Source organism: Grammomys surdaster, unplaced genomic scaffold (genome assembly GCF_004785775.1).
Source record: "Grammomys surdaster isolate TR1022 unplaced genomic scaffold, NIH_TR_1.0 126133, whole genome shotgun sequence".
Lineage (NCBI taxonomy): Eukaryota > Metazoa > Chordata > Mammalia > Rodentia > Muridae > Grammomys > Grammomys surdaster.
Window position 1 is genome coordinate 649,407 of NW_021620941.1, and position 15,315 is coordinate 664,721.

The window sequence follows — 15,315 nt, forward strand, 5'->3', positions numbered from 1 at the left end:
TATCCTGGGGCCGCCGGGCGCGCGGCGCGCGGGGCTGCCAGCCGCCCGGGCCCTCCCGCACGACGCCGGGGCCCGGGGCCAGCGCGCCGCCGCTCCACGCTCGCTCCGGGGCAGCGAGCGGCCCCGATCCCGCGGGTGCCGCGCCTCCCGGGCTGCAGCGGAGCGAGCGGACGGGCCGGAGGGCGAGCAGCCCAGCCGGCGGGGTCTGCAGCGCGCCGGGCGTCCCATGGATATAGCAACAGGTCCCGAGTCGCTGGAGAGGTGCTTCCCTCGCGGACAAACGGACTGCGCCAAGATGTTGGACGGCATCAAGATGGAGGAGCACGCCCTACGTCCCGGACCCGCCACTCTGGGGGTGCTGCTGGGTGAGTACTGGGTCGCAACGCCCGAATAGTCCGGGTCAGGGGGTAGGGCCGTCCGTCGTGCCGATGTGGACACCGGTGTGAGGGCCAAAGAATAAAGAAAGTAGGTTTTCAGGACGTAGGGAGGGGGTCTGGACCCCTGGAATGACCACCGGAGAGGCAACAAGCACACCTAGACAGCTCCCTAAGGGGACAACGTTTAGGGACGTCACCTAGACATAGAACTAAACAGCCTCAGCCGTCACTCACACCATCCTCTCCGGGTCTGGGTTCTAGTACTGCTACTCTGGACTGGGCTGGGGTGGGAAGCGGGTGACAGGGATGCTCGAGAACCAAGTTGTCTCCTTAGAGCCTGGGAGAGATGCCAGGTCACCTGGGGACGGGGAGCTTCTAGAAGAGGAAAATATTCCCGGGTCTATCCAAACCGCGGGTCTTAGGGCAGAAGGTTCCATCAGCATCGTGGGGCGTGTCAGCCAGCGAGTGTCCTGGCCTCACCTCGCTGCTTGGGTTCCAGCCGGCCACCCCGCGCGGAGCTCCTTTTCGTTGGTAATAACACCATACGCTGGATGTCCGCGAGCGGGGAGAGCGCAGCGCCCAGCCAAGGCTGCAGGCCCTCGGTCTCTCGGCGCCCCGGCTTACGGACAGGAACGTGCTGTCTAGGGCTGCTGGGTCTCTGGCTCGCTGGCTGGGGTCCTCAGGCGACGGGTGGCGCTCCCGGGCTGGGCCAGGCGGCGCTGACGGCCCGGCTCTCGCCCTGTGCGCTGCAGGCTCCGACTGCCCGCATCCCGCCGTCTGCGAGGGCTGCCAGCGGCCCATCTCCGACCGCTTCCTGATGCGAGTCAACGAGTCGTCCTGGCACGAGGAGTGTTTGCAGTGCGCGGCATGTCAGCAAGCCCTCACCACCAGCTGCTACTTCCGGGATCGGAAACTGTACTGCAAACAAGACTACCAACAGTAAGCGTCTCTCGCCCTCCTCTCTTTCCCCGCCACGGACCAGCACTCCAGCCCGGCCGGTCCCTGCCGGGAAGGGCCCGCGCCGCCCTGCGGCCGGCTCTGCGCTCCACTGGGCCCGGGAGCTCCGAGGGCTCAAAGGGCTGCGTATCTCCGGGCTGGGGCGAATCATCTCATTCCAGCCGACAGTGGTGGGGTGCCCCTAGGTGCCATCTGTTGTCCCGGAAACCTGCGCAGAGTGACTGAATTGGGGTACAAGACAAAGCCCTGGGCGGACTGGTGGATACGATGCTTGTCCTGGGAGAGGGCTTGGCCCCTCTAAGGCCTGAAGTGGGGACCAAGAATTTCTTTTCCAAGAAAGGCATTGCTTTAGAGAGCCAAGCCTGATTGTGTTTCCCCAGTTCAAGAGTGTCTGGGATTCCTGGAGCAGGGAGGTGGGTGCTGAACCCTGGCTGCGGTACGGGCGGGAGATCTCCACCCTGGTTGGCTTAATTCTCTGGTAAAGAGAAATAGGTATCTTTCTTCCTAAACCGTTCCATACGGGAATTTTGCCCTTACAATTTTTCTTAGCTGGAGAATCAGTCTAGGAAGCTGCAGCCTAGGGATCTTGGAGTGACTGACTGAAGGAGTCAGGCCTCCCCAGACAGCCTACTTTCTGGCAGCATGCTGGGAAAGGGTGGTTGATACGGAGAGATGTGGTTTGAGCCTTACCTGCCGGCTTCAATGCTAAGCGGGCGGGTGGCACTGTGGACTTGTATGGCTGGAGGCTGGGGACAGACTGCGACAGATGCAGAGGTTTTCTTGTGACCTGTCTGGGGTCAGATACTTGGAAGTACAATGTGTGTGTGTGTGTGTGTGTGTGTGTGTGTGTGTGTGTGTGTTGTGGGGGCGTTGTTGGAGTGCAATGAGAGCCTCGGTGGGAAGAAAGGTGTGGGAATCTTCGGAGCGGAGTTGCAGAGACAAGTGTGAGCCTGTGGGAAGTTCTAAGTGGTGCTCAGAACGGCTTCTTGGATAGGGCTACTCAGGTGCTTTGGGCTGGAGTGGTCTCTGAGTGTCTAAGCCCTGGGCAGAAAAGGGCAGGGCTACGTGTGCCAAGCAGTGAGTGCAACCAAAGTATTGTCTCCAAATCCAGGGTCTAGCTTGAAAAGGGGCAGCTGAACTCTTTGGCTGGGGCCTGGCAACTGAGGCTGTAGGCCAGAGCCCTGCAGAGGGCCTTGGTGGCTGGCTGCTGTAGGGTCCCCAGGAACTGGGGACCGATCAGTGACTGCTTTTTTGCACCACACTCTTTTTGGTGACTGGGGTAGGGTGGGGGGTTTTCTACGGGCAAGAACTGAGGTGGATTTAGAGGATTCTTTTGTTGGCCCTAAAACATAGCGTAGGCCTGTCCCTTGTACGGTGTTCCCCAGGTTTAGGCACATATTGGTATCCGTCCTGTGTCTGTGCCATGGAACTCTAGTTCCTGGGGAAAAAAAGGCACCAGGCAGTTTGCCCACAGCTGCACATACAGCAGCAGGAATAAAATGAGGTAGCACTGGTTGGGGGCTTGGAGTGAGTCAGGAAGCCCCTCTCTGGGAAGTGCTGGTGGCTAGGCACTGATTTAGCCACTAACTTCAGCAGCCCCACAAGTGGGTCTTCTAAGAGGTCCGGGAAAGTAGAAATGAGCCTCTGAAACTTTGGGGTGTTTTTTTAAACCACTGTAAAGACTTGGCAACCTTTTGTATATATTTGCCGCTAGGGTCACTATTGAACAGGGCAAAGACACCTCGCTGGTCCTTCTGACTCAGCCCTAAAATAGTAACAAGAGGTAGGTGAGTGACCGGCCTCCCCAGTTTACAAAACAATTAAACATTTGCAGCTGCTTTGTCCCACTGATATTTGTTTTTGAAAGAAAAGAAAAACATCACCGAAGAGCTGGCTTCCACCAAGGTGCAAACTCCAGGTGCTAGGAAGGAATTTAGTCCCCAGGACTCGGGTCCCTGAGTTTCCTAAGGAAAGGACGGTCGGTCCGCCTTATCCTTCTCTCCCACTTCCCTCCCCCACCTCTCCTTTCTAACAATAACGACAATTAAGTATCTGCTATAGGCGGGCCTCCTGGTGTGCTTGGGCGGAGTAGTGGTTATCAAGACAATCTTGGGGACAAATCCCCAGGGTCTCCTGGCAGCATTTGCAGGGAGCAGGAGATCAACCAGGCCCCCAAGAACTCACACGGAAACAATGTTCTTTTACACAATAAAAAAATATATTTTTATTCATGATTTTTTTCTTTTGAGAATCCCAGATGCATATTTATATCATGTGTGCACAAATGCTTTTCAGACGAGAATTAAGGCACGGGTACAGAGACGTTCTTTCTTGATTTTGAGTGTGTGGGAAATTTGCAGCACACACACCCCCCCCACACACACACACACACCACACTTTTGTAAAAAAGTACTTTTTGTGAAAAGCACTCTTCACCCGCCTGCACAGAACGGCAGAGCAGGTCCTTTCAAAGAGGAGCTGTGTTTCTTGATCTGTCTTCTTCCTTTCGGTTTGTTCCCAACGATTGCAGGCACCCAGGAGTGCGATGTTGCTTTACGCACCACGGGGGTGATTAACTGGCTATTGGGCACATTTAGGACAATTGATAAAAATCCACTCACAGGCCTGGCAGAGCAAAGAAAATGCGGGCCCTGGAACTGGGACGGTTTTGTTTGTACCTTGAAAACTCTCCTACCCACCCCCATCGTCCTTATGTGCATTTCGGGGACTCCTTCAAAGGAGGGGGAGGGAAAATCCAAGACCTCGGCCCTCTTTCGATTAGAAAATCGGGTTAGAAACCGGGAAAACGCGGCCTCCGCAAAAAACACCGCTCCGCGCCTCCCCACTCGGAGAAACTGAGAAAAAAATTGAAAATCTCCCTCCCCAATATATGTTGTTTTTCTTGGTAGTTTAGTGAAATCGAATTATGTAACTCCCTTTTCTTGCCGGCTGTCGCTCACTCGCCCCAATTGCTTGTCTGGAAAAGGTTTCTGTCTTAAGGAGGTGGCGGATTCCTGGAGGAGTCTCCGGAAGTGGAGAGGGTCGGTGGGAGAGTCCAAAAATCTGTCACACAATGGAGTCTGACGGCTTGTACAGCAGCTTGTGTAGGGGTCTGGGGAGCAGTAGGTGTTCGCGCGGGAGCCTTTGTGCTCTCGGGATGTGGGGCTCCTGCCCGGAGCTCTTCCACCCGCCTGTAAGGAGCCTGCCCAGGCGTCCAAAGCCTCTGATTCTACGACCTCCCTGGCTCTGCTGAGAACACTGGGGTTGCCTTGGTCTTGTCCCGCCCCCCAGGTAGGGGAATACCCCTCGGCAGAAGAGAGCATCCAGGCTATGACTTTGACAAAAAGCCTTCTGAGTCCTGGGCTGGTTTTTAAAACATTTCTCCGCAAATGGCTCAGCCGGGTTCTTCCCAGAACATTTTTTCCTCTTTAAGTGTTTGCCGGAGAAAACGCTTTCCTGGGTCAGGGTGCTCACCTTGGCCTGGGAACAGCGGCAGCTTCTGTCAGTGTAGCATAGCATCGGAGGGGCAAACCCAGGCTCCCTGCCCTTTTTGGCTTCTGGGTTTCGTTTCCCGGCATGGAAGGCCTTTCCCTTGGATGTTCTGGTCTCCTTCTCGCTATTAGCACTTGCTTAACAGTGAAAGCCCCAGCCTGCAAGTATCACTCCTGTATCAAACTAGTTCAGGGTTGCACACACTTTAGCCCACTCCCTGGGGTACTGGGTCTCTCCAGGAACCTGCTTTTAAAAAGAAGCCAATACTTTGCCTTACGAGGGGACGTGGGGTGTTCTCTGGACCCTCAAGAGCTGAAGGGCTCCCACTGACAGTGCTAGTCCGAGGATCCCAGGTCCCTTCCAGGGAGCCTGTATATTTAACCCCAGTACCTTCTCTGTGGGTTGGAGATGAGGGAAAGCCTTCCTGCCGTGCAGGCATCTGGGGCTGAAGGAAAGCATTATTCAGTGCCCGACTCCTGGCTCACCCTCTATTCCCAAGGCTCTGGGCTGTTGCGGCCTTATTTGTTTGTAGTATTTTTCTCAAGTGGAGGAAAGTGGCTGCTAGGATCTACTCTACAGTATATGATTGGAGTGTCCGTCCCTTCCCTCATTCCAATTTTAGGAACACACAGCCACCAGACACCTACCTGATCTTCTGCCCACCTGGGAAAGTATTCTTATAGACTCTACACTAGGTACCCAAAGGATCTGGTATCTTTGTTATTGTTGTCCTCAGGCTCAGTTGCAGGGAATGCATGTCTTCAAAGATACCCTCCAGACTGCAGACAGGTTTCTTGCCCAAGCCAGTCTGGCCAGGAACCTCTTTCTAAACATCCCCCGGGAGAGCATCCCCCTTTTGCCTGACAGGAGGACACTGTGCCTTTACTACCTCCCTCTACCATAAAAAGAGCTTTAGACACCAGGTCAGAGACAGGTTCACTTCTCAGCCCCAGCACTCAGCTAAGTGGCAGCCCACCCCCAAGCCCTGGGCGCTCCTGAACATGGTGACATCACCTCGAACAGTAGCTTCCAGGACTCCAAGGGACACCTGGTGGGGCTTCAGTCAATGTTTCCTTCTGAAGGCATTCCTTATCCCCTGCTCCAGTGTTGGAGAAACTTGAGGTTGTGAGAGCAGGTGACTGTGGTAGCATCTTGGGCTGGTGTATGGCTCTGTTCTTCCTGGGATCGTAGGTTGTCCCAGAGAAGCAATAGTTCCACGGAGGAAACAATGGGCACCCTCAGTGCCTCCATGTGGCTTGGAAGAGCATACTCCTACTGTCATTTCACAGTTGGACAACTGTCCTAGCTTATTGTTCTTGTGACTCAAACGTCAGACAAAAAAACAACCGATCAACCGCCATGTGCAAGGCTGATCTAGAGGGTGTGGAGAAGAGATCCAGAGACTTAAAAAGAAGACAGACTTAAAGATGGAAGAACATTCCAGAAGGTTAGAACACACACACACACACACACACACACACACACCAGCTCTGGCTCTGTGGCCCCATCATCTATCTGTGATGGGATAACATAACTTCCCAGGTACTGTCTGGTAACTATGCAGGTTTTTGAAAGAGAGACAGCGATAGTAGGTGAGAGAGAGGGGAGAGAAAAATATAAACTAACACAGTCACTTAGGAAGGAAGATACTCAATTTGTTAGACGACACAGTCGGTCCTTGGCTTGGGGAATAGAGGCATGGAGGATGGTCCACACATCCCATGCCAGAGCTCATAAGCTTTAAACCAGTCCTGAGGTGACCAGGACTCCAGGTCCTTGGCTGTCTGACTGACCCAGACAGAAGATCTTTAGCGTTCTACAGTTCCCAGACTCTGTGTTGATGGCAGCAAAAAGAAAAATCCAAATTATACATATTTATTACCGCTGTGGTCAGAAGTGGAAAGGTGATGGTAAGAGGGGAGGGGTGGGGAGGGGAGGGCTAAAAAAGTTGATTCCGAAGGCAGGGGAGGTAAGGTGGCAGACGTCTGCCTTTCCATCAGCCTCTGGTGCTCTCCATTCATATCATAAATGTCTCCTGTCATTTGATGCCAAAAGCAACAGGATTTGGCTCCCTGGTGGCCTATAGGGTTTTTCTCCTCCTCCTCTTCTTTTTCCCCTGCAGTAAATGTTTATTTGTTAATAATATACTTTAAACAGCCCAGCCTTGACCTCGAGTCTCCTGAAGCATCCATCTTCTCCTAGAAAAATGTTTCAAAGTTTGTGTAATTTGGGGGAAGGTGTAAGTGACGGGCAGTGAAGGGCCTGTGTTTGCTCTAACTACTGCTGTGGTGAGGAGGGCTAGCCTACGGGGCTGGTGTGCTCCCAGTGGTATCTGTCTCGCGTTTCAGGCCTGGCTGACAGCACTTCCTCAATGGCCTTTACCTTTTGCTTGGGCCAGATCAGTAAAAATAAATTCTCACATGAGCCTTTCCTTTGTGATACTCAGGGCAATAGTGTCTCCATCTCTGTGACTTGGCAGACCCCTGGGCCTGCCTGCTGACCCTGGGGGCCCTGGAGCAGGATGCAAGTTGTGTGGACTTATGGAAGGAATAGGACCTCAAGGAGTGCCTGCCCCCAAGTGACCCTAGACTGGCCTGGAGTCTCCGGTAGTGGTTGACGGCAGGGCACCTGGCTGGTCTGGTGCTTGGTGTGTGGCTGAAAGGGAGGGGAGTGAACCTCATTCCTAGAATCTGCTTCTATAAGAAACAAAGGTGTTAGCTTCCTAGCTAGCCTGTACTAAAAAGAGTCTCCTACATACACACTCAGAGAGAGAGAGAGAGAGAGAGAGAGAGAGAGAGAGAGAGAGAGAGAGAGAGAAAGAGAGAGAGAGAGAGATTTTGCTGGCTGAGGAGGGAAGGTTCTCAGGGCTGTCCCATGTCCACCAGGGCGGCAGGAGCAAACTGTTTAAATGAACAAATATACTAGAATGATGAGGCTGCCCCAACGCTGGGCCTCCAGCTCTCTGTCGCCTCGTGGGTGCTCCCAAAGCCTTGGCCTGGAAAGGAGGCCTGGAATGTGCTGCCCGGCTGTAACTGTTCCCTCTTCCCCTACCTGTCAATTGTAGAAGAGACTCTTATCCTCTAGCTATCAGTAGGACTGAAATTGCTGCAGTTACTTGGCCGTCCAGTGTTGATCCTAGCTCAGACCATGGTGGAAACCAGGGAAACAGGATGCTGAAGGGTAACCTAAGCTCTGAGCCAAGCACTGTGATCTTAAACATAAAAGGATCACAAGCGGGGTGCTGGCAAGTGCAGCTTTGAGATACAGACCCTAACCATCTCCTACAAACTGGGGCTAGAGTCTGAGCCTCGATTTCCTCCTCTGTGAAATGGGGATGACCGTTTGTGAGAAAGTGAAGCAAGCTCAGAGGTGCCAGCCTAGACGGGGCACTCAGTGTCAGTGTGTATTTTCTTCCTTCCTGCTGGGAAGTAAGCCGGAGGCAGGAACACGTTGCCTGTCTACCCTGCTTGGGAGGCTCAAGAAGGGCGGCCGCTCTTTTGCTGGATCCCTTGAGAAGGAAATATGCATGTTTCCCACCCCAGGCAGCCTCGGATGGCCACCATGACCGACAAGCTCAATGAGACCATTTTCTCTCACACTCTGGGGCTTGACCAACGCTTGTGAACTTGCAAGAGCAGAGCGGGCTGAGCGCAGTGGGCCTAGGGTAGCATTGCTTCTAGATAGGATCGTTACTTGTTGAGTGCCTGTGGAGTACACTGACTATGCCCGCAGCCAGACCTGTGAGTGAGGGAACAGGCTCCAGAGGGCCTCCCTCCCTTCCTAGGATCCCTAGATCGCCTTGTCCTGACTTGCTGGAGCCCTAGATGCTAGATACCTCTCTTCAGAGCACTGGCCTGGAAGATTCGGGGCCGGGGTGGGGGGTGGGGTGGTCCGGGAGGAGGCAGCGAGTGCTCCTGAGAGGCCAGCCCTGACCAGAGGACAAAAAGGTTAGAATAACTCCTTCCTAGAGGGGAGAGCCCCCTTTGCCGGCGGGACTGGCAAGGCGGCTCACCGCAACCTGGGTCTGCGCAGTGTTCCAGGCATTCCTCTCAGCCGTTCTTGCTGGGATTCTCTTTTCCCGGGAGTGGGGCAGCTAGGGTATGCAGGCTCTCTCCTCGGTAGATGGTGCCGGGACATTGGCGGTGGTTGATGAATTTCAGTGTCACCAGGGGTTTAGCCCGGATTTGGGAACCGCGCGCTCTAATACGCGCACACGGTCCTGCCCTTTCTAACGCGCACCCCTTTCACCCGGCCGCTGATTTATGAAGGAATCCGATCCGATCCAGGACGTGCTGGGCTGGAGCCCGGAACCCGGGGCCCCGCCACAGCCCTTGGGTTTCTTCGCAGTTAAGGAATCTTCGGAAGCTTGGAGGCTCGTCGGGGCTGGAGGCTGGGTACCCGGTGGGATGGAGCACCCACATGGAGTCGGGGAGCGGCACCCCTGGGAACCACTAAAGGGGACAACTGGAGGGAGCAAGCGGTGGCGAGAACAGGCTTTAAGGTTCCGCCCCAGCCCACCAGCCCACCCCTTTGGGCAAGCACGGAAGCAAGTCGGGGAGAGTTGTTGACCTAGGGAGTAGAACATTGAAGGAAAGCCTGTAAGATCTTCCCCCCCACCCCCGCCTGAGAAATGTCCCAAGCGCCTCTGCTCCTGGAGCTGGCGAAGGGGCCCGCAACTGAGTCCTCAGCAAGCCTGCGTACGTACGCAGGCAGAACACACCCTCCCCGCGCACCAGCACCGTAGCTTGACGCTTTTTTTCCCCTTCCAGATTTGTTTTGCAAGGGTGGGGGTGTGGTTGTATCAATCCACAAATATTTACCCTTAACAGACTTGTATCTGTGGAGATTTCGAACAAAGACAGTTTAGGGGGATTACAAAAACCCTAAACCCCGTTTTTCTCCCGGACTTGGTACTTTAAATGCCAATTACAGGCGAGCCATATCCAACAGCAACGGGGAAGGCGGGAAGGGTCTGGAAGGGTGTGGGGGACGAGTGCAGCCATTAAATGTAACTTTTCATTATGAAAAAGGATTTCTCTGGTTTTATCTTCTAATAAGATTATGTCAGAAACACAAGTACCTAGCCTGGTGCTGAGTGACAGGCTCTGGCGTTTAATCAGAAGCTGACCGCTCAAACCGCGGGGCCCTTTGTCCCACCGAGTGACCGACGGAAACCTGCCGCCCTAATCCCCTTATTCATGTCAAGCAGAGAAAAGAGGCTGAACACCTTACAACCGTGTCCCCTCCACCCCTTCCGAGGGCGACCGGAGGAGGGGGGCCTCGGAAGGCCCCAGAGTCCCCACTACTAGCTTTTCTTTTGGGAGTGGTTAAGGTCTCTTGAGCTCGCTAAGAGGGCCAGCAGAGGAAAGAAAAAAAACGGAAGCCTCTGTGGCAGCATCTGGTAAATGGGGACATAGCCCCTCAAGCAGAGAGTACCTTAGAATCGGGTATTTGGGGCTCCCAGTAAGGAAGCTCATGCAACTCCCACCCTGGTCAAGGCAAGTCTGGTAAGATCCAAAATAGGGTTGCAGTGGAGACGAGGGTCCTCTGAGGGGCAGATTTCGTTAGGTTCTAGGGAGTATGCTGAAGTCCTGAAACTCCTGCGGGTCTGGAGCTGGCATTCCCAGCTGTGAGCTCAGCCCCTTTCTTCAGAGGCCAAATTCCTTTGTTCGACCCCCGCAGAAACCTGCTTCACAGCCAGGCCACTGGCGCCCGCGCTTTTATTCTCCTTTGCAGTGGTAACTCCTTCATCTCGCCCCTCAACCCTTCTTGTGCAGACTCAGCCCGTCCTTGTGGCCACCATGTAAGGAGCCTCAGATGCCTGCGTGGACTAGTAGAACCACAGCGGTCCCAGGCCAGCTAGAAAGAGGCAAGGACTTCTGGGCACAGTAGGGAGCCCAGAGCTGTGGAGAAGCAGCCAGGCAAGCGTGATTCCGGGGCCATGCATCTACTGAAAAACAAAAGAAAACAAAAACAAAACAAAACATAAAGCCGTAAAGCCGATACCTAGCAAATAAAAATACTTGTTCTCTCGTGCTCCCCGAAGTCTGCTTTTCCCCTCTAGGAACAACACCCACAGCCCCCAGGGTTTCAGCCTCAAGGCCTCAGAGTCATAAGAACAGGAAGGGGAATTTTGTGTCTCATACCAGGATGCTTGGCTTCTTTCCTAAGCACTTTGGCTGTGCCAGGAACCCACGCATCCTAGCAGGGCGGTGTACTCCCGGGTTTCTTCTCCTCTCCTGCCTAAGCCCAGCCTGAAGGTCACTGAAAGGAACTGGCTCAGCATAGGATATCACCCCCCACCCAAAAAAGGGACAGGCTAGGACTATTTTATAGAGTGGGAGAAGGGCAGGAGTAATGTTCCTATCTCTGGCTGCACTGGGACCCAGAGATTCAGAGGAAGGGAACCACAGGAGTCTAGGGTCTGGTCAGTGCGATACGTGGCAATTAGGGCCAAGGACGAATGGACCAGATGATAACTAAAATACCCTTTGCCTGAGCCCCTCTGCAATCCCTGGCTCAGTCGAGTGGCAGGCCCTTCTTGGTAAGGGGTGGGGGCTGTGGGGGAGACTTTCTCCCTCGGAACACTTGATACCAACTTTTGTTGTTTTGGCAAGGAAAAAAACTAAGGCTTGTTTGGAAAGGGAGGGGGCCTTAGGCACAGAGGGAAGGAGTGAGCCTGCGGCATGGCAAACTTTGTGGATTAGGTTTCAGCGCCTCCGCCCCACCCCCAGCCCTTCGGTGGTGATTTGTGTGAGGGGGTCTGTGACCCTGTGAGCATCAAACGGCCCGCGGGAACCGGCCGAGTTCAGAGGGACAGTGGGCAGAGGGGCAGCCTAAGACAACGCAGATGGTTCCTATCAGCCAGCCTGCCAGCCGCACCCTGTGTTCAGTGTCTGCCCCCTGGCCTGGGCTCCTCCATTGGGAAGGGATGAGAGGCCTTGGGTCTTGAGGGAGGCCACTGCAAAAACTATAATGGGGGGGGGTCAGAAAGTAGTGGTCATCAGACAGAGGCCTAGGACAGTGTTGATCTACCAGACCAAACTGGCTCAGGAAGAAACCTGGACGTGCTGTTTGCACTAAGTGGCCCAGGGACCATTCAGAGCACGCGGGTGTGGGGGGGGAGGGATCCTCTATTGCCTTACCAGAGGCTGGATTACCCCACTATTAGCAGTGGTCAGTTCAGGTGCAATGCCCCTCCCAGACGTGGGTTTTCTCTTCCTCCTCTTCTTTCTCCTCCTCCTCCCCTTCTCCCTCTTCTTCCTCCTCTTTCTCATCCTCCTCCTCTTCTTCTTTAGACAGGGTCTCTCTGTGTAGCCCTGGCTATCCTAGAACTCACTTTATGGACCAGGCTGGCCTCAAGCTCAGTGATCTCCCTGCCTCTGCCTCCCAAGTGCCAGGATTAAAGGTGTGCGCTGTTCGTTCATTCATTCACTCTTTACTGGGGCTGGACAGTCTGCCCTCCCTGCCTGCTTGATCTACCATGGCAGTGGCTTACAGCCTGGCTTGGAGTCAAGATGGGAGCTCTTAGCCTTCAGCCGCACTTCTCGCAGTGTGCTCTAGCTGAGGCTTTCCACCTCAGCAGACCTGGGATCTGATATAGCATATAGCCTGACCGTATCTTTGGGGGCTTTGGACTGTTGCATAATGTTCCAGCTGAAATTTCTTTAAGATGCTTGAGAAGTCAGGCATGGTGGTGCACACCTTTAATATCAGCTCTTGGGAGGCAGAGGCAGGTGGGACTTTGAGTTCAAGGTCAACCTGGTCTACAGAGAGAGATCCAGGACAGCCAGGGCTATACAGAGAAACCCTGTCTCAACTCTCATTCCACCTCCCCCCCCCAAAAAAAAACAATCCTTGAAGCAAGGGGAGAACTGGGGCCAGGTGCAGCCAGTGCCTGGCTGAGTTTCCTGCAGTGTGGTGCCTGAGTGGATGCAAGAGCCAGGCCTGCACATGCCTACATAGGAGTTAGCACTCCACAATCCTCTGCAGAACAGGCGCCTGCAGTAATACTTAGCTGATGTCTTAGTTCTCCTAGCTCCTGAGAGGGAACTAGAGATGGTGGCGTGGACAGTAGAATGATTTTCAGAGTTTCTGAGCTGTGGAGTTCTGGAATGTTAAAGGATAAGAGGCAGTTGAGCATGGTGCCTCTTTCTGCTGTCCTTGTGTGTGACTCCCAGATACCCTGCACTTGGCCCTTGATTCCCGCAGTGGGTCATGGAGAGGCCAACAGCCTGGCTAGTAGACTGGGCCAGTACACTGCCAAGACCTCTTCAAGCTCCATCTTCCAGGGTCCCTGCCTCAGGGGAACAGCCGACTAGGTCATCTGTGCATAGAAAATACATCTGTCCTCCACATGTTGGACACTGAGCTGAGGACATGTGGTTTCAGACGTGTTATCTTAATCATATTTATTAGCCAGTCCTGAAAAAAAAAGAGAGAGAGAGAGTTTGATACTGTTACAATTTAGAAGGGATCCTCCAATCTGCCCGATGACAGATCAGGAGGGACAGGCAGCAACAGCCAGGTCTCAGCTGAGCTCTGGACACAAGTCCGGAAGTCCTCTGGGCTGTTCCACGGGATGAGCCCTCTCTGCTGAGAGATGAGGGAGGGACACTTGCCTTTTCCATTTCCCTACACAGAGATCTGAAGCGGCATTAATTACCCCGCCCTGACTGATAGTTGGCTGCTGGAGTGTTTCTAATCCTTATTAACAGTCTCTAAAGTCAGGCATGAAATATGACTTCTGCACCACACTCTCCGGCATGTGTTTTTCTTTTCCAGGATATTTTTCAGGCTACCTCTGAGCCCTACTGTTGTTCGTGATTTTCTGCCATAGGTCTAAAGTTGCCAGCCTGCAAGCCAGTCTTGCGGGGAGCTCAGTCAGGGAGGGGAGCCGGCGCATGACACATCTCCCTGTGCAACACAAATTGCTTCTGATTATTGAGCTTTTGAATATTTCCCTCCATCGTGTTTTTATTAAGAATGCCAGCATATTTACGCTTGATAGTGTCTTCAATTAGGTTAAAAAAAAAAAAAGCAGGGGGTTTCCCCTTCCATAGCAGTATGTAAAGAAAATAGTTGTCATGACCGCAAAATTACCATCCAAGCCTGGTTCGAGTCAAGCCAGCCCTGCTTTGACAAGCCCAGCAGGGCTGGGCGCTTTTTCTACACTTTCCAGCTGGTAGGGAAACAGAGCTGAGGGGAAGCTCTGAGATCTGCAGGGTGCTCAGAATGCCTCTCAGTAGCTGACACTTCACAAGTCTGAGAGGTAGAAGGGCACCCAGCTGCTCAGGCTTCTAGCAAGTGGGCCAGGACCCAGAGAGCCGGCGGCAGCAGCAGCAGCAGCAGCAATTGTATGCTTGCTTAGAGCTGGTAGCCCCAGAGGCACAGCTCTAAGCAATTGCCATTCTTCAGTGACATTCTGACATGGGTGCTACCTTGTTTTCATTTTCAGATAAGATGGAAGACACAGAGAAGTTGAATAGTGTGCCTAAGGTCACACAGCCAGCCTGTGGAACTGAAAGTGGAACCCTGGCATTGTGTCACTGGAGAATTTTTCTGAGATCCTTTGGGAAAGTGGATTTTCTGGCTCCTTGCTGGGTTTGGTGCCCTGGTAGCAGCCTGGCATAGGAGTTCAGTGTATGCTGACTCGGTGGTCCTGATAAACGTCCTGTGTTTCTTCTGTGGTGCTAGGGTTGTGACTTGGAGAGTGATTATCTCACCAAGGCTTTCCATTGGGGTGCATTTGAGCCTGTGGGCTCCTGGACTAAGCCCTCCCTTAAGTCTTGCTGGGGCTGCTCTAGCAGTAGGCAGGGCATCCTTCAGCACTAATGGAGTTTATCTGTGACCTGTCTACTTCCATTGGGCATGATGTCATTCCATCTTAACCTTATATGACTCTTGAGAAACAGCTTAAGGAACTTCAAGAGTGACTCAGCCCAGTCGTACGGATGGGAAGCAGGCGACGGGAGGCATATACTCAAGTGTTCTGGGGTCTGAGGTGGGGTTTCTCCTTAGCATTCTTGGGTATGCTCCAAGTAGCCTCTGTATGCTTTGCACATGAGCAAGAGAGGGCAGATTCAGAGCAGGAAAGTGACTTCCCAGGATTATACAGCAAGATGTCTGCAGCCAGTGTAGTGGAGGCCTGACAAGTATGGACAGGGGGTACAGCCAGACCTCCCAGGGCCATCTTTACCCCTGCATCGCCTTCCTGGCTCCGGACTGCTGCTACAGCAACTGGAAGCAGGCTGTGTCTGCCCTTTGAAGGGATAGCCGCCTGAGCGTGTCACTTTGAACTGCAAAGGGGCCTGTGGTGAAGCTGAGCCCCCTCCCACGTGCCCCCGGCTGCCCACCCCTCCAGGTCTGGTTCCAGTGGCGGGCCTGGAGCTGGAGGGGGCGGGCAGGGCAGCTGCCCCCTGAGGGACATCAGACTGATAAGTGGGCAGTGACAGACCCCTGGAGAAGGACAGAGCCGGCCTAGCACTGG

General features: G+C 53.8%; 1 protein-coding gene across 3 annotated transcripts in view; it reads left to right on the forward strand.

Moving 5' to 3' along the window:
* Positions 1-164: 164 nt before the first annotated feature.
* Positions 165-15,315, forward strand: part of Lmx1b (LIM homeobox transcription factor 1 beta) — a 78,638-nt gene continuing 63,487 nt past the window's right edge. For 2 of the 3 annotated variants that reach the window (XM_028757154.1, XM_028757156.1), the window contains exons 1-2: positions 227-365; positions 1,130-1,316. In XM_028757154.1, coding sequence (XP_028612987.1) covers positions 227-365; positions 1,130-1,316 — 326 coding nt within the window. Of the gene's footprint in view, positions 366-1,129; positions 1,317-15,315 lie in introns of all 3 variants that reach the window. The other variant, XM_028757155.1, reaches the window with a different exon arrangement.